Source organism: Anomaloglossus baeobatrachus, chromosome 3, assembly GCF_048569485.1.
Source record: "Anomaloglossus baeobatrachus isolate aAnoBae1 chromosome 3, aAnoBae1.hap1, whole genome shotgun sequence".
NCBI classification, from domain to species: Eukaryota; Metazoa; Chordata; class Amphibia; order Anura; family Aromobatidae; genus Anomaloglossus; species Anomaloglossus baeobatrachus.
Genome location: NC_134355.1, coordinates 564,091,732 through 564,109,911, shown reverse-complemented (window position 1 = coordinate 564,109,911; position 18,180 = coordinate 564,091,732). Strand labels below are relative to the sequence as shown.

Below are 18,180 nucleotides of genomic sequence, written 5' to 3'. Positions count from 1 at the left end.
AAGTTATACCTAAGTAAGATGATCCTAAGTGTGGTACAGTTTTCATAATGGAAACAGATTTATGTTTGGAGCTATTCCTGGCTTTATATTATAAATACAGATGCACAAAACTGACCAAAATCCTGCCAAGTGAATATGAGTTATAGTTAATAAAATTGCGTTAAGTTTCAGTCTACAATTTTCATACTTTCTCAATTTCAAACCAACTGATATGCAGTTTGCAGCCTAATGGAAGTTTCAGATTTTTCTCTTGTGAGATTGTCTGTCCCAGTTACAGGCTGGATGTGAGGTCTGTGTATATATTCAGTGTGCCACTATATTCATTACCGTGTATGGCATGCGATTCCCGCACGTTCATTGGCTGTCTAACAGCCACGAAACGTGGGGCAGGGACTTGAGCATGGCGGACCAGCACCCACGATACTCGATGGAGTAATGAGCATGCCTGAGCACCCCAATGCTCGATCGAGCATTGAGCACTGGAGAACACGCTCGCTCATCACTAAAGGTGAGATGTTCGAAACACAATTTTGTCCACTTAGTATCATTGAACATGTGTGACCAGTTTCAACTACAGGCAACATCAAGTATCACCTCTATTCGTGAATTTGTTGATCACTTATGAAGCCCTGAAAATGTGATTCAAGACTCGTCATAAAGCCATAAACTTCAAGTAGCAAACTGCTCCAAAACCTTCAACTTTGGATTTAATTTGACTTTTTTTCCAATGACTGTCTATTAAGTCTATAGTCTATTCTGTCTATAAGAAAATTTCAATTACATAAAAGAATACATTTGATATTGGCAAGAAAAGTCTTCTAAAAGCATTTTACATCAGGGTATGGGTGTATATTAAATGATCAATCAAATCAAACCCTGATATTCAGAGGCCTAAGGTCCCGAAAGAAAAAGGTATCTCCCTTTCTTAAGTTTTTCTTTATATGATAAACTATTGAAATTTTTTTACTATTACTCTGGGCATCCTCTATATATTGCTCTTATCTATGAGACAGATATTCTTTTTGGTCATATTTATATAGTGACAGGGGAGTCTAATGAATATATGGTGGAGAATGTAGTAGGTTCTCATAAACTTTACTATTGTGTCTCACTTAATAGATAGTCGTCAGGAAAAAAAAGGCAAATGGAATCCAAATTTCCATGTTTTGGAGCAGTTTGCTACTTGAAGTTTATGGTGTTATGAGGGGCAGTTTTGTATCCCATTTTCAGGGCTTCATAAGTGTGAGGTAGCACGGTCGGCTGCGCAGCAGAAGACACGGGATCCAGGCATCAAGGTTCACAGCACACGGTGTTTAATGTCCAAACAAAAATCCACAGCAATATACATGTCTCTCCAGCAGAGACTCAGGGAGTTGTGATCACTTCCCCACACCCGGCACACCTGCCCTTGTTCCTGATTCTATTTAACCCTTCCTTCAGTCTGTAGGGAAACAGCATTAACCCTATAGTGGGTTCACTTTCTATCATGGAGTGAGCACAACCTGGGTGAGACATACCGGCCGTCATAGATAACCCCGGTCACAGTCTCACATACCCCCCCCCTCAGTTCAAGCGCGCGGGGTTGAACTCCAGCCATCAAACACGGCCCGCGGGACAAGGCATCGGCGTTGCCCTGCAACCTACCGGCCCGGTGTTCAACCGTAAACCGGAAGTTCTGCAGAGAAAGGAACCACCGGGTAACCCGGGCATTCCGTTCCTTGGCGGACCTCATCCAGACCAGTGGAGAGTGATCCGTCACCAAGCGAAACTGCCGTCCCAGCAGGTAATAGCGTAGGGACTCCAAGGCCCACTTGATCGCCAGGCACTCCTTCTCCACTACGCTATAATTCCGCTCGGGAGGGGTGAGCTTCCTACTCAAGAAGGTGACGGGGTGTTCCTCCCCCTGAACCACCTGAGACAGTACTGCCCCCAGGCCGACCTCCGAGGCGTCAGTCTGTACAATGAACTCCTTCCGGAAATCAGGGTGTACCAGAACGGGCTGTCCGCACAGGGCCTCCTTCAGGGCCCGGAAGGAGTCCTCGGCCTGCGGAGTCCAGCGCACCATGACGGACTTCTTGCCTTTGAGAAGGTCCGTCAAGGGGGCTGATAGTCCCGCAAAATCCTTTACAAACCTCCTGTAGTACCCCACGATACCCAGGAAGGCCCTAACCTGCTTCGTGGTCAGGGGTCTAGGCCACTTCTGGATCGCCTCAACCTTGTTAATTTGGGGCTTAATCACTCCTTGGCCTATCACGTAGCCCAAGTAGCGGGCTTCCGTGAGTCCCAATGCACATTTCTTGGGATTGGCTGTCAATCCGGCTGTTCGAAGCGCGTCCACCACCGCTTGTACCTGTTCCAAGTGGGTCTGCCACTCGGAGCTGTAAATAATGATGTCATCAAGGTACGCTGATGCATACGCCTGGTGGGGTTCCAGCACTAAGTCCATCAACCTCTGGAACGTGGCTGGAGCGCCATGTAACCCAAAAGGCAAGACAACATAGTGGAAGAGACCCTCCGGCGTAACAAAAGCGGTTTTCTCCTTGGCGGACTCCGTCAGTGGCACCTGCCAGTACCCCTTGGTCAGGTCGAGCGTGGTAAAATACCGCGCCTGTCCCAGCCTATCAATCAGCTCATCCACTCTGGGCATGGGGTAGAGATCGAACTTGGATATTTCGTTCAATCTCCTAAAGTCATTGCAGAACCTTAAGGAGCCATCGGGTTTTGGTATTAGGACGATCGGACTAGCCCATTCACTCCGGGATTTTTCGATGACCCCCAGGCGTAACATTGTCTTTACTTCCTCCGATATGGCTTGTCGTCGAGCCTCCGGTACCCGGTATGACTTCAGGCGTACCTTCAGGTGGGGCTCGGTGACAATATCATGTCGTATCAGACTGGTCCTACCGGGCAGCTCGGAGAAGACATCGGGGTTCTGCTGAACCAACCGTCTGGCCTCTCGCCTCTGAGTCTTGGTGAGGGCTTCTCCAATCCTTACTTCCGGTTCGTCCTCTCCGGAGGTCGCTGGAGCCGGAGGTGAAGGACCCGAAGGGGAGGGAGATGGGGAAAAAACAGCCATCAGGCTTTCCCGTTCCTGCCAGGGTTTTAATAGGTTGACATGGTATATTTGTTCAGGTTTCCGCCTACCGGGCTGCAATACTTTATAGTTAACCACCCCGACTCTTTCCTTTATCTCGTAGGGGCCTTGCCACTGAGCCAGGAATTTACTCTCCGCCGTGGGGATTAATACCAACACCCGATCCCCGGGTTTAAAGGTCCGCACGGTGGCTTGTCTATTGTAGCGGCCGCTTTGCGCGGCCTGAGCCTCCTGTAAATGCTCCTTCACAATTGGCATGACCGCGCTTATGCGGTTCTGCATACCCAAAATGTGTTCAATCACACTTTTATGGGGGGTGGGCTCTTGCTCCCATGTTTCCTTTGCCAGGTCCAACAATCCCCGGGGATGTCGCCCGTATAACAACTCAAAAGGCGAAAACCCCGTGGATGCCTGTGGCACCTCACGGATGGCAAACATCAAATAGGGAAGCATCATATCCCAGTCTTTCCCGTCTTTTGAAATCACCCTTTTTAGCATGGTTTTCAGGGTTTTATTGAAACGCTCCACTAAACCGTCCGTTTGAGGATGGTACACAGACGTACGCAACTGCTTGATCTGGAGTAGCCGGCATAGCTCTTTGGTCACTTTAGACATGAATGGGGTCCCCTGATCCGTAAGGATCTCCTTGGGCAACCCCACCCGGCAGAACACAGCAAACAACTCCCGAGCTATAAGCTTTGCTGCAGTATGTCTGAGAGGTATCGCCTCGGGATACCGGGTGGCATAGTCAACGATCACTAGGATGTGTTGGTGCCCTCGAGCGGACTTTACGAGGGGCCCCACCAGATCCATCCCTATCCGTTCAAAAGGGACTTCTATAATGGGTAACGGTACCAACGGACTGCGAAAATGGGTCAGGGGTGCGGTAAGCTGACACTCCGGGCATGTATTAATGTAGGGTCCTGGAGTTGGGCAGTCCCAAACGTATCCGGGGACGCCTCCAACTCCGGGATGGGTTCGACCGTCTCAGCCTCTCCTGCCAATACCTCTAGGGGCGACCTATCGGGTTCACATTCTGTCCCTATCATGGGGACCCCTACGGCAGGTGTCCCGGATTCAGGATTGTAGGGCTCAGGTCCCGGACTGACCAATATCTGAGGAGACTTAGGGGGTCCCTTCCATAAAGTCCAAAAATAGGGCAGATCCCTTCCTAGGATCACGTCATAAGGAAGAGTGTTAAGAAGTCCCACCTCATGTTGCACCTGACCGCAAGGTGCTGTGATGGTGACAATCCCCGTGGGATAGTCTCGGCGGTCCCCATGTATGCAAACCACCCCCACGGTACGTCCTGTGGCCTTTACTTTAGCCCTCAAGGTGGATCGCACAAGGGTCACTATGCTTCCGGAATCCAACAATCCTGTAACCGGACATCCATTCACCTGTATTTGGCACAAGTGGGGCTCCGTCTCTGGGGAGACCAGGTCAGCGGTACACACCACCTGAGCATACATTGAACCCCGCCGGGTAACCCCACAATCCATGGGCTCCGTGGTGAGTGGACACTGGGCTTCCATATGTCCCACCCGCTGGCACCGCCAACATCTAAGGGGGACGGAAACCCCCTTGACGGGTTGTCGTTTAGGGTACAGAACCTTCCGGACCTCAGGATTGGCGGCCGCGGCCTCAGGCGGGACGGTAGGGGACTCTTGCACCGTTGTCGGCGGTGGGTCCTTGGCCCTAGGCTTGGAGGGGCCGGACCGACGGGCGGTACGCAAAGTCTCAGTGTCCCGTATCAAGTCCTGCGTAGCCACATGCCGCTCTACCAGGGACACTAACTGGTCCAGGGTACTCGGGTCACCCTGTCCTACCCACCGTTGAACGGTGACGGGTAAAGTGCGCACAAAACGATCCACTACTACCCTTTCCACCATCTGCGCCGGGCTCAGAGTGTCAGGCTGCAACCATTTTTTTACAAGATGCAACAAGTCATAGGCCTGGGAGCGTACGGGTTTGGCTTCCTCATAGAACCACTGATTTACCCGCTGAGCCCGTACATAGGTATTCACCCCCAACCGTGCCAGTATTTCGGCTTTTAGGGTCACATAGTCAATGGCGTCCTCGGTACCGAGGTCCAGGTACGCTTTTTGGGGTTCCCCCGTCAGATAGGGTGACAATACCTCAGCCCACAGGGGGGTCGGCAGCTTTTCCCGCTCGGCCACCCGCTCAAACACCGCCAGGAACGCTTCCACATCGTCCCCCGGGGTCATCTTTTGCAACGCTTGTCTCACCGCTTTCCGGACGCTGCCGTCATCACCCGGTCCCGGGGTTGTTGCTGCCGGTCCGGCACGGATCGACTTGGCCAGGAGAACCATCTGTTCTTGGTGCCTTTTTTCCTGCAATTGCAAGGCTTGCTGCTGACGTGCATTGGCCTGCTCCATCTGTTCTTGGTGCCTTTTGTCCTGCACTTGCAAGGATTGCTGCTGACGTGCATTGGCCTGATCCATCTGTTCTTGGAATTTTTTTTCCTGCACTTGCAAGGATTGGAGCAGGTGTGCATTGGTCTGTTGTTGATGTGCATTAGCCTGTTGTTGCTGTGCATTAGCCTGAGCCAAATGCTTTAGTATGTCCTCCATGGCGTCGCCTGGTTTGGGCTGTAGTATAGCCGCTCGAATCCAGGACATGCGCTGCTGGGTCACCAGGGATGGATGCTACACCTCACCGGCTGTGATGCCCGCATTCTCCACCATATGTGAGGTAGCACGGTCGGCTGCGCAGCAGAAGACACGGGATCCAGGCATCAAGGTTCACAGCACACGGTGTTTAATGTCCAAACAAAAATCCACAGCAATATACATGTCTCTCCAGCAGAGACTCAGGGAGTTGTGATCACTTCCCCACACCCGGCACACCTGCCCTTGTTCCTGATTCTATTTAACCCTTCCTTCAGTCTGTAGGGAAACAGCATTAACCCTATAGTGGGTTCACTTTCTATCATGGAGTGAGCACAACCTGGGTGAGACATACCGGCCGTCATAGATAACCCCGGTCACAGTCTCACATAAGTGACCAACAAATTCAGAAATTGAGACCAAGACTTGGTGTTGCCTGTTACAGTAGTTGAAAGTGGTCACACATGTTCAATGATACAAAATGGCAAATCTTTCTGGGAATGTTTTTTCAAAATCATTTGTGCAATGAAAGATACTTTTGCCAAACTATTGGACAACATACTCAAACATGGCCAACTTAATTGTTGGTCTGACCTTGGTTTGGTTGGTCTAACCCAACAAATAACTGAAATCATCCATTCTCATTAACTTTTGTCTGATGTGTATGGGCACCTTTTAGGTCCACCATACACCACAGATGGCTGTTCGTGTGGCTGCCTTTTTGGCTATGTCTCCCATACATAGGAGGACTTGTTTGACTGAGGCTCCTGTGGTCTCTATGAGAGTGCTGTCCGAAATCTGACATGCCTGATAAATATCTCCTCCAACAATCAGTTGTCTGGGCCCTAATACACATTACACTGTGGATGTCGTTGGGCTAGGTTAACATTAATGTGTATGGGAGTCTTTAGTATAACTGTACATTTTATACCAATAGGTGTCTCATGTACCCACTCACCTCTACTATCTGTGTATAACCAGATCACTGGGTAATAGCATGTACCCATGAAACTTCAACTCATGGTACCTAATTTCCTGCGTTTCTATAGTTTATAATTTGTATTTTTTTGTTGTCCTGTTACTCAGATATTTATGTGGCCCTTCCCTGAATGTGTCTAATTTTCATGTCCTTTAGGTGGTAGGGCCTTCTGAATTGAACACAGTTCTCAAGGTGAGATTTCACCATTGATGTAAAATAACTTCACTTTTTACCCCTCTTATCACTATATATTTCATATAATATTTTAGTAGCACTGGTATACACTATATGGACAAAAGTATCTGGACCCCTCTACATTACACCTACAGGAGCTCTTAAGACATCCCATTCATGATTCATAGGCATCAATATGGAGTTGGTCCCCTTCCCAACAGTTTCCATTCCACTGGGAAGGCTTTCTTCACGATTTTGGAGGTGTCTAAGGGAATATTTGCCCATTCATCCAGAAGAGCATTTGTGAGGAGTGACACTGATGTTGGAGGAGAGGGGTGGTTCCACAATCTCCGTTGTAGTTGTTCCCAATGATGTTGAATGGGGTTGAGGTCAGGGCTCTATGCGGCTAGTCACGTTTTTACATACCAATCGTGTGCAACCATGTCTTTATGGACCTCACTTTGTGCTTTGGGCACAGTCATGTAGGAACAAAAAAGGCTCTTCCCCAAACTTTTTCCAAATAGTTGGAACCATACAATTGTTCAAAATGTCTAACATTTGCCTTCACAGAAACTAAGCATAGGCTGACCATCGAACACAGCCCCATAGCCCTATTCCTCCTTCAAACTTTACAGCTGACATAGTGCAATTAGGCAGATGTTGTTCTCCGAGCAGTCACCAAACTCATACTCATCACTCATCATACAGACTTTCAGATGGAGAAGAGTGATCTGTTCCTTCAGAGAACACGTTTTCCCTACTACAGAATTCCAGTGGTGGTGGCTTGATACCACTTCATCTGATGCTTCACATTGTGCTTGGTGATGTAAGGCTTGCATGCAACTTTTGGGCTATGGTAACCTATCTCATGAAGGTCCCTACACACAGTTTTTTTGTGCTGATTGCAATATCAGCCGAGCATTGGTGACTTTTATGTGTTATCGACCTCAGTGACCCTAATGACTACATGGTCTCCTTTTCCGTGGCTGCTGCAGTTTCTTGCACTTTTCAATAATACCACTCACAGGTGATGGTGGAATATTTACAATCGAAGAAATGTCATGAAATGACCTGTTACACCGCTTGTGTCCTATTACAGGACTGCGCTGGTATCAGTGAGCTCTTTTCCACCAGCCATTCTGTCACATATATTAGTAAAGGCAGACTGCATGGCGAGGGGCTGGATGTTATACACCGAAGCAATGAGAATTAAAAAAAACAACTGCATTCAATGGTGAAGATGCGTGTCCACGTACTTTTGTCCACATTGTGTATGTACATTTTCTATGGCACCGTCAGAGTAAGCAGTAAAGGCACTGTGTATAATAAGTTATGTTATTCTGTATACTGCTCTTAGTGTTTATGTATATAGGAATGTCTCCACTCTCCACTAGCATGGTACTAATCCACTAGTATATTACTGGAATGGCAGGATACAGCTTACATTATTTCTGTCTTTTTCTTTTAGGAGAACTGTGGTATGTCTGTCTGCAATGGGAAAATCTTCATTCTTGGTGGACGAGGTGAAAGTGGAGAAGCGACCGACACCATCTTGTGTTACGATCCAGCTACCAGCATCATCACAGGAGTGGCAGCTATGCCCCGACCAGTCTCTTACCATGGCTGTGTTACCATTCACAGATACAATGACAAGCCCTTCAAAATGTGACTTCCCCCAACCCTGGAAGAGAAGGGACAGGGACATCGTAAAGAACAACACCCAGAAACTGGCCATTTGATCAGTACATGGTTTTAGGGAATCTGTCATTGAAAATGTTTGTGACCCTGTCATGAGGTTTACCATGCAGCATAAAAGGGACCATGTGCTTCCTTATCCAAATTTGGGGCGACTGTCAGCTGAAACAAGAGGAAAACTGAGACCTAAATATTAAAACGTGGAGCGAGAAGATGACGATAGTCGTATTCATAGTAACACATAGGGATACAAACGCTCAATGATAGATCGCCTTTTTGTTATCCTTGCAAGTACGCCAAATAGATTTTGTGCTGCTGATGCCTCATTATTTATGGCCTTGGGGAAAGGACTATTTGTATTTTTGTTAATACACTTTTTCTATGCACTTTTCTATATGTGTATGTGGTCTAGATTCTGAGTGTATTTAAAACATGGATTGCATGAAAGCATTTTGTGATTTATGGAGACAGTAGAGGTTGTTGTGTTCTCCCCTATGGTATCACCTACAGTATCACCGACTTTAGTAATAAGTGGAATAAACTATTGTCAAGTGCAATTAGGATGCAATGACAGTGTGTCGGTAAAATGCCGATAATGTAAATTCTCCTTTTTCAAAAAGATATTCTGTAGAGAACACTAGTAATGGAATCAGGGCAACCTTAAAGGGGTACTCCGGGGAGATAATAAAATGTTGTACTGTCCCTGCACTAATACACTACAAAGATACGATGCCCAGTGTAGTTCTATTATCTTTAGAACACCTGTAATTCAGTGTGACAGGAGCTGCACATCAGTGTGAAGCTCCGTTCTGCTAGTGATATGTCAGTCGAGACCGATCCGACACAAAGAGCCAACTCCATGCTGAGAACAACGGATGCCTACACCCCAGTGAGAGCCACTAAATTCTCTGAATGGCTCTCACTGGGCATAAAAGTCTCTTATTCGAAACCCCATGTACCTGAACAAAACGTCTGCCACTCATCAATTTAATTGTCCCGTTGCAAAGAAGGGTTTTGGCAGGGGATGAACGGTGTTTTGGCCACATTAACATCACCTTAAATATGTGTTCACCTGGGGTGAATACATATTTAATAGGGATCCATTTAGGATCCATAAGATCTAGCTCTTTTTGGTGAGTGGAGTCAAGTGAGCCGGATGGCCAAAAAGAGCTGGACTGCCCATGACTACATGCTGTAGCAGAGAACAGAGGGTGTGGTGGAGGCGTGGTCTGCTCCAGGCTGTTCCTAGCTGTCAGCCCCGATATCTGTCTCTATTCCGGTCGGTAATATGGGGCGTGGCGGGGCGTGACCTGCTCCAGATATCAGTGAGCAGGAACAGCCTGGAGCAGGCCACGCCCCTGCCACACCCCATATTCCTGAGATTAATGGAGATAGCTATCTGGGGACTGGCAGCTAGGAACAGCCTGTGGCAGGCCATGCCCCCTGTTCCCTGCAACAGCAGACAGCTACACGCTGATGTGTGACGTACTGCCCCAGACAGGAGGGTAAACAGCAGCTCCTGTCACACTGAATTACACACTGAATTACAGTGTCTGAGTGCAGGGACAGTACAAAAATGTGTCATCTCCCCGTAGTACTCCTGTAAAGCAGCAGTTTGTATGTATGTTTGCAGCAGCATCACCCTTGTTAATGGGATGTCTAGTATTGTCGCTCAGTTCCATTCATTTCAGTGGGGATGGACCAGCTGCAGTACTTGGCACAGCCTATGAATTAAAGTAGCGCTGTTTCCAGGAAAAAGAAAACATTCTCTGCCTACTTATCCAATATAAATCTGACAGGTTAAGGAAAGCTTGGTAAATGCATCACAATTAATTTATTGGGTGCTCCATAGATTTTCTTGTACATCTTGTAATTATTGCTCATTTGCCGCTCAGAAACCCACACTGTACAATGAGCTGCAGAAGAAAATCCCTCTGGTCACTCCTTATTCCGCAGATGTCTCTCAGCTGTCACTCTCAGGAACGGTTGGTCGTTAAGGTTTGTATCTTTCAGCACCGAATGGTTCCTAAGCCTCAGGGTTCAGAGTCCTGTAACTGTATATCACTTAGGTCTGCTCCGGGATTCCTGCTCATAAATATGGCTTAGATATTGGTGTGAGTCAAAGCCTTGTGTGAATGCCCAAGTATATAGGAGGTGCCTTATTTTATAGCTTTATTCACATTTAAGCGGATCTGAATATTGGCAAAAACCGCATCCCGATCTGTACCACAACCGTGATATGTGAACCCCGCTGTAAATTTCTCTAGTACTGTGTCTGTGCTCTTCAGGAGTCTCAGCCTTGCTCCCTCTTTTCCCAGGAGTATTGGTGGAGGTGAAGTTTACCCTCTTTTAGGAGCAGCTGTGTCCTCTCCTTCTCATACTGGCTGCAGTGATCTACATTATATTCTATAGTTGCAGCAGTGACTTCCCCCATATTCACAGCAGAATGTATATACAGTACTTACCTCCAACATACCTGCATCTTGCAAAGTGCTGGACGGAGCTACATCTGGTTACCGTATTACCAGTTACTACGTACAGATCACTGGAGGAAATAACACAATTCAGACATACGCTCTATGTCTAAATTGTAGCAGTATCCGTACTCGATGGACACATATTTTACCCTCTACTAGTAGTGCACCCCACCTCATTTATTTGCAGGTGTAATTCACGTGTTCCCTTCAGTAGTCACATCAGTGCCTTTTTGCTGTTCCCAAAGTAATAACCGCAGCACCTCCTACTCTCCCCCAGTAGTCATAGCAGTGTGTTCACAGTAGCTACTTACCATCTTCTGCATACTGCTTCATGTTCCAGAATCAGCCCCTGCAAACAGATTTATGTGAAAGGAGAGCACAGTCGTCAGTTGTCTTGACAGCTCCCTACAGTCTGTTGCTCCCTATGCACTGTCTGCAGCCCTCTATGCGCTGGTTTCAGTCCCTGTGTGCTGTCGGAAGCCCCTATGCGCTGGTTTCAGTCCCTGTGTGCTGTCGGGAGCCCCTATGCGCTGTCGGGAGCCCCTATGCGCTGTCGGGAGCCCCTATGCGCTTTCGGGAGCCCCTATGCGCTGTCGGGAGCCCCTATGCGCTGTCGGGAGCCCCTATGCGCTGTCGGGAGCCCCTATGCGCTGTCGAGAGCCCCTATGCGCTGTCGAGAGCCCCTATGCGCTGTCGAGAGCCCCTATGCGCTGTCGAGAGCCCTTATGCGCTGTCGAGAGCCCTTATGCGCTGTCGGGAGCCCTTATGCGCTGTCGGGAGCCCTTATGCGCTGTCGGGAGCCCTTATGCGCTGTCGGGAGTCCCATATGTGCTGTTGAGAGCCCCTTATGTACTGTCGGGAGCCTCTGCGCTGTCGGGAGCCCCATATGCGCTGTCAGGCACCACATATGCACTGTCAGGAGTCCTGTATGCGCTGTATAGAGCCCCCTATACGCTGTCGGAAGCCCCCTATGCGCTGTCAAGAGCCCCTTATGCGCTGTCGGGAGGCCCTGTGTAGCCCTATGTATTGTCTGCAGCCCTCTATGTGCTGTCTGCAGCCCCCTATGTGCTGTCTGGAGCGCTCTATTGGTGACTGCATTAAGTATTGAATTCTCAATTACTTGAGAAACGTCTTATAGGAATATTATGGCGTTAAAAGGTGAACATATACCGTACTTCAAGATCATTTTGGTTGCTGTTTACAAAAATTTTCAGAAATGTAAACTTTTCTACATTGATGTTCTATCTGCCATCCGACAGCAGAATCTAGTGATCGCTGCTCCTTGCAGTATCTAGCACAGCTTATGGACAATCCACTGTGCCTATGGAAGCGATGAAAGGGACGCAGTGCCCACCTGAGTGCCACAGTCACCACTTTATTCTGTTGATTGATAGACATCTCGTTAGTTGAGCCTTGATTTCCAGGAAAAAATTCTTTAATGACGAGCCCTAGATGGCCACTCAGAATAACAAAAGATTGTCTCAATTTCATAAATTCATAGTACATCATCTATTAATTCACTTTTTTGCATTTTTTTTATTCTATAACTAAGTCTGATGTAAGAGTGTAGAACAATATGTTGCTTAGTAGATAAGTTCAGAGATTTTACAGGAGTGTGTTATTGTATACGAGTTATCGGCTTTATTACATAGTGTATATGTTATTGTCGCGAGCTTTGTGGCCCTGTCCGGTCTTGTATTCTAAATCCTGGAACTTTTCATTACAGATGATCCTTCTGTACCTATCAATCTTTTCTCTTTTATGCTCCCTGACTAATGGGCCACACGTACTGTCAAGGTGATACCTGTGGATACATGTGATTAGCCTTACAGTCCTCGATTGGGCTCGCTTGCCATCTGTTTTTGTTGTCGTTGGCAGAATATCGCTTTCTGAAACCACACTGTAGAGTTTTTGTGAGCAGCTGTTTGTAGCAAATAGTTTTCATTAAGTTTAATGGTGTTGATGACATTGCTTGTACCTGTGCACATTCATCATGCAGTTTGCTAATAGATGAGAAATCCAAAGCTAGACAGCGACAAATCAAGATCTCCATCTAAACTTTCCCTTAGGGGTATTTTGCACACTATGACATCGCAAGGCGATGGTAGCGATGCCGAGCGCGATAGTCCCCGCCCCCGTCGCAGCTGCGATATCTTGTGGTAGCTGCCATAGCGAAAATTATCGCTACGGCAGCTTCACATGCACTTACCTGCCCTGCGACGTCGCTCTGGCCGACGAACCGCCTCCTTCCTAAGGGGGAGGGTCGTGCGGCGCCACCACGACGTCACACGGCAGGCGGCCAAAAGAAGAGGAGGGGCGGAGATGAGCGGGACGTAAACATCACGCCCACCTCCTTCCATCCTCATTGCAGCCGGGACGCTGGTAAGGCGATGTTCCTCGCTCCTGCAGCTTCACACACAGCGATGTGTGCTGCCGCAGGAACGAGGAAGAACATCGTAACATCGGTCCTTCCGAAATTATGGAAATGACCGACGCTACACCGATCATACGATTTCGACACTTTTGCGGTCGTTATTCACATACTCCGATGTCGACAGCGACGCCGGATGTGTGTCACTTTCGATTTGACCCCACCGACATCGCACCTGCGATGTCGTAGTGTGCAAAGTACCCCTTAGAGTCCACCAACATCCATCCATCAAGGGCGGAGGAGGAATTTGATGTCCCTGCTCTCCTCATCATTCTGATACCTCGCACACATTACCTTCCTACATATCCTAGCCATATATTATCCTATGTGTAATATGGTGCCTGTAGAGCTCTGTGGTCCAAAACTGCACCTCAGTATGCCTTACGTTTCATACAAAGAAACATGGCGGGTTGTGCCGACACTTGTGCTTACAATTCTACTGCTCCTGCGCTATTGGTGAAAAAGGTCTAGGAGGGCTGAAATGTTGTGAAATAACGGGATTGGCCCACCATAAACACTTATTTCCTACACATGGAATGGTAATAATTTGCTAATTGAGGAAGATCTGATTGCTAGGACACCCAGTGATCTAGAAAAACAGGGATCTGGAGTTTCCCACTGGGATGGAGCAATGGTCCCACATGGACACCAGCACTTCTCCATTCATTGTCTATGGAACTGGCATTAGTAGGAGACTCCAGCGCTCTATATAAATCCTTACTAGTAGAAGGGATAGTTCTGTAAAGACGTTTTACACAAAGTAGATCTATGAGACATACGTCTAGCCTCATCCAAAGCAAAGCCTTGTAATAATTTGGGATTTGTATTATCAGATATATACACAATGTGGACAAGGTGCCACTGCTGTGCCATGGCTGCCCATGTGTGTCATACAACATCATATACCGTAACTATTCACAAGATGACAGGGACCACTAATCCAAACAGTTGGAAGTCTGCATCTGTGCTTTTGTTTGTACCAGAACTTCTAGCCCTTTTGAAGCTGATGATAAAGTCCTTTTCAAGATTAAAATGGTTAGAGTATATCTAATGAACTATGATGTTTGATGCCATATAACAAGCGTATCCTAAAAGAAACCTGTCATCTCAAAAATGCTATTTACCTAAAGATATAGGGGAAATCTCCAGGGAAATAAAGTTTTAATCATGTTTTGCTCTGAAGTTTGGCTGCAGGGAGAAAATGAAGTTTTATTCTCCCTACAGCCGCTCACTTCCAGTCATCGGGGCGCTGCAGGGAAGTGTGACAGTCACCACTCACTATACAGTGAGTATGCTGTAATTATTCAACACAACATTGATTAACAGCCTGCTCTGTACTTACACTACACACACGCTGCAGAGCAGGCTATCAATCAATGATTTGGGGAGTGATTACAGTGTACTCACTCTATAGTGACCAAGTGATAACCTCCTTACACGACCCCAATGACTTCAAGCACGCAGCTGCAGGGAGAATATAACCTCCTTTTCTCCCTGCAGCTGCACTACCAGTAAAGAGCAAACCATGATTTAAACTCCATTTACCTGCAAATTACCACTATATCTTTTGATTTCTTGCATTTTTGGAGGTGGCAGGTTCCCTTTAAGTGCAATTCTTTTTTCTAGCTTTATTCAATTTTACAGTTTTTATTAGAAATGATATCCTTTAACTTTGTTTCATTTTGGAAAAAGGGACGATTCTGCGTGCCTGTGTTTTGTATGGTATGTATAAACTGTGGGGATTTCTTTCTTGCAAAAAGGGAACATGTGTGGTAATTGCGGGTGCATGTATGGAACGCACGTCATGAGGATCTCCTTCCGAAAATCAGGTCTTATATTGATTGAAATCTGTGAAATGTATTGAGAGGACATTTCCATAAACAGATAAAGTAAACCTGGAAGGACAAGAAGGTGGAGCACTGCACATTTACCAGGCAGCCCGGTGCCGTCTCTTTTGTACAGTACCATTTTTGTGTATTTTTATTGAATATGTTCAGCCGTATGTGTAATATGACAATTATAATATTGTTACTTATGTCTGATCTTAATAAAGATTGAAAAATAGATTACGGTAATTTAATGTTACACCATTGAAAAATATTGAGGCTGCGGCCACTTCAGTGCTTACCACACAGCTACATACATTTAGGATAGCAAATTAGTCCTGTCCAATGCACAGCCACGGGCAAATGTAAAAAAGTGTCTTCACACCACGGCAACGGCAAATACCTGATCAGTGAGGGTACCTGTAGTCTGCCCCCCAATGATCTAATATTGTGAATAGACCAATAATGTCACTGATTAGCAGCTCTTTGTGTACACTGTATATTGACAAAAGCTGTCATTTAGTGGTAGGGGTGTGGTTGGACAAGGAGGCACAAGACACCTACCATAGTCCTGCAGTGATAATCTCCTGCTGAGAAAATACTTATGTTACTGAAACAGCAGTATACAGCCCAGCAAGTAAAACACCACTGGAATCAGTGTCTCTTTTCCTACATCATACTGCTCTGATTATATAGCAAAAACCTGCTGAATTATTCCCTTTAAAGGGGCCCACCAGTAAAAATAGGTTAATAACTATTCACAGAATAGGTAATAACTTACTGAATAGTGGGGTCCAACTGTTAAGACCCACATGTCACGCTTTCTGGGTATGACAAGCTTGGTGAGGGCGTTCATTACATGTGTCTGATGCACCACAAAAAAACATAACAAAGTGGACACAATAACAGCAGGGGCCCTGGAGCTAGTGAGAGTGGTAGGTGGGACACCTCCTATCCTCACCTGCAGCTGTCCCTACTCTCCTCGCCAATCCCTATACAGTTTCTGCGACTGTCACTGAGCAGGACCCCAAGACCCTAAGAAGACTCTATAGATGCCCTGCCTAGTAAGGGGCAGGTGAAGTTCATTAGACCTACCGCTGCACTAACAAGACACCAGGAAAGGTAAGACAAACAGAGGGGAATAGCAACAAAAAAGGATAAAGCCTGAGTACAGAAAAACTCCACAGCAGAACCTTCCTCCAAGGCGGCCAGAGAACAATGAGTTTGTATCTTCAGCAAGGATTACTGGTAAACAACTCCACTTAAATATTAAGGGGCGTGGCTACAAAGCAGCTGCAGCATAAACACTCAGCTAGGAACTGCTGGAAAAGCTGCTAGCAGCAAAATGGACATTAACCGTTTCAGTACCAAGAGAAACGAAATAACATTTAAATGTAGATAGCCACATGGAGCTGAGAGGATCCAGTCCTAAAGCTGTCACTAGTCTCCAAAAACAGGGAGACGACTGTGACACCGCATTGATTGCGCTGCTCAATCCATTCCCCTTGGGGCTACTGAGCGCTTAGCTTGGTCATGTGCTAACATGGAAACCCAAGCCAATCACATAAAACTCAATCCAACTGCATGAAACTCAAGCCAAACGCATGAACGCCAAGAAACCGCTTGAAACCGAAGCAAACCCCATGAAACCCAAGCCAACCACATGAAACCCAATCCAACTGCATGAAACTCAAACCAAATGCATGAAAGCCAAGCCAACCACATAAAACCCAAGTACACCACATGAAACCCAAGTCAAACACATGAAAGCCAAGCTAACCGCATGAAACACAATCCTACCACATGAAACTCAAGAAAATGTATGTAAGCCAAGCCAACCGCGTGAAATCCAAGCCATCCGCATGAAACCCAAACCAACCGTATGAACCTCAAGCTGAAACATAAGCCAAATGCATGAAACCCAAGCCTTATAGAAGAGCTGCTGAGAACTGGGACCAGCGCTTGTAGCAGGACAAAGGTGAAGCTTTGGTAAAGAATAAATGGTGTAAGCTGTACAGATTTCAAGTTTAAACACATCTAAAATATTTATTTTTTTAGTCAGTCAATCTTGGGCACTGGTGTACAGAGACTAAATGATGAAAGTTCTGTCACTGTCCAAACACTGAACCTAATTGCGATGTCTACGATGGGAAGAAATAGGCGCCGACTGATTCCCCGGCGATTGCGGATCAGTTCATGATAGCTGTGAACAGGCCAGGCTGAACTCCGCAGCTCAGGTCTCCGCAGCTGTGACATGAACTGAACCGCAATCGCCGGGGAATCAGTCGGCGCTCACGGTTCAGTCCTGCAAACCCTGAGTTCAGTCCAGGCTGCACTCTGGAGCTCAGGTGAGAACTCCGGAGTTCAATGCAGGTAACTGCAGCCAGGACTGGTATTACTGACGCTTTCTCCGGTAGCCAGTCCGACACTGGCTCCAGTCTTCCCATTATATGACTCCGTTTGGATTTTTCCAGCAGTCCCATAGAGAATGAATAAAGCATTCTAACGCGGCTAAAAGGGTCAGGGATAAAAATTGCTCATCCTGCCGATTGGTGCAGATCACAGTGATCAGACCCCATCAATCATCCTGAGATCACTTGTTCAGTGAAAACAAGCTATCTAGAAAAAAAAGGATAAGTTCCAGCGGATCATCTAGTCACTAGGTACTGAAGTGTATAGTCATACTACAGCTGTGCAGTATGAATATGCAGCTGCCCATAGGATGGGTTTGATGAATCAAAGCCTGCCCAATTGTAGGCAGGTACATCGCCTTGTGAAAGTATTCAGCCACCTTGATTTTTTTCAACCTTTTCTCACATTTCAGGCTTCAAACATAAAGATAAAAATTTTAATTTTATGGTGAAGAATCAACAA

The 18,180-nt window shown here is 46.8% G+C and overlaps 1 protein-coding gene across 2 annotated transcripts in view; it reads left to right on the top strand.

The window, feature by feature from the left end:
• The window catches only part of KLHL24 (kelch like family member 24), a 99,685-nt gene extending 84,141 nt beyond the window's left edge, over positions 1–15,544 (top strand). The window contains exons 8-9 of one of the 2 annotated variants that reach the window (XM_075340907.1): positions 6,860–6,895; positions 8,346–15,544. In XM_075340907.1, the coding sequence (XP_075197022.1) occupies positions 6,860–6,895; positions 8,346–8,546 (237 nt within the window). In that variant the 3' untranslated portion in view covers positions 8,547–15,544. The remainder of the gene's footprint in view (positions 1–6,859; positions 6,896–8,345) is intronic. The other variant, XM_075340908.1, reaches the window with a different exon arrangement.
• Positions 15,545–18,180: the final 2,636 nt, after the last annotated feature.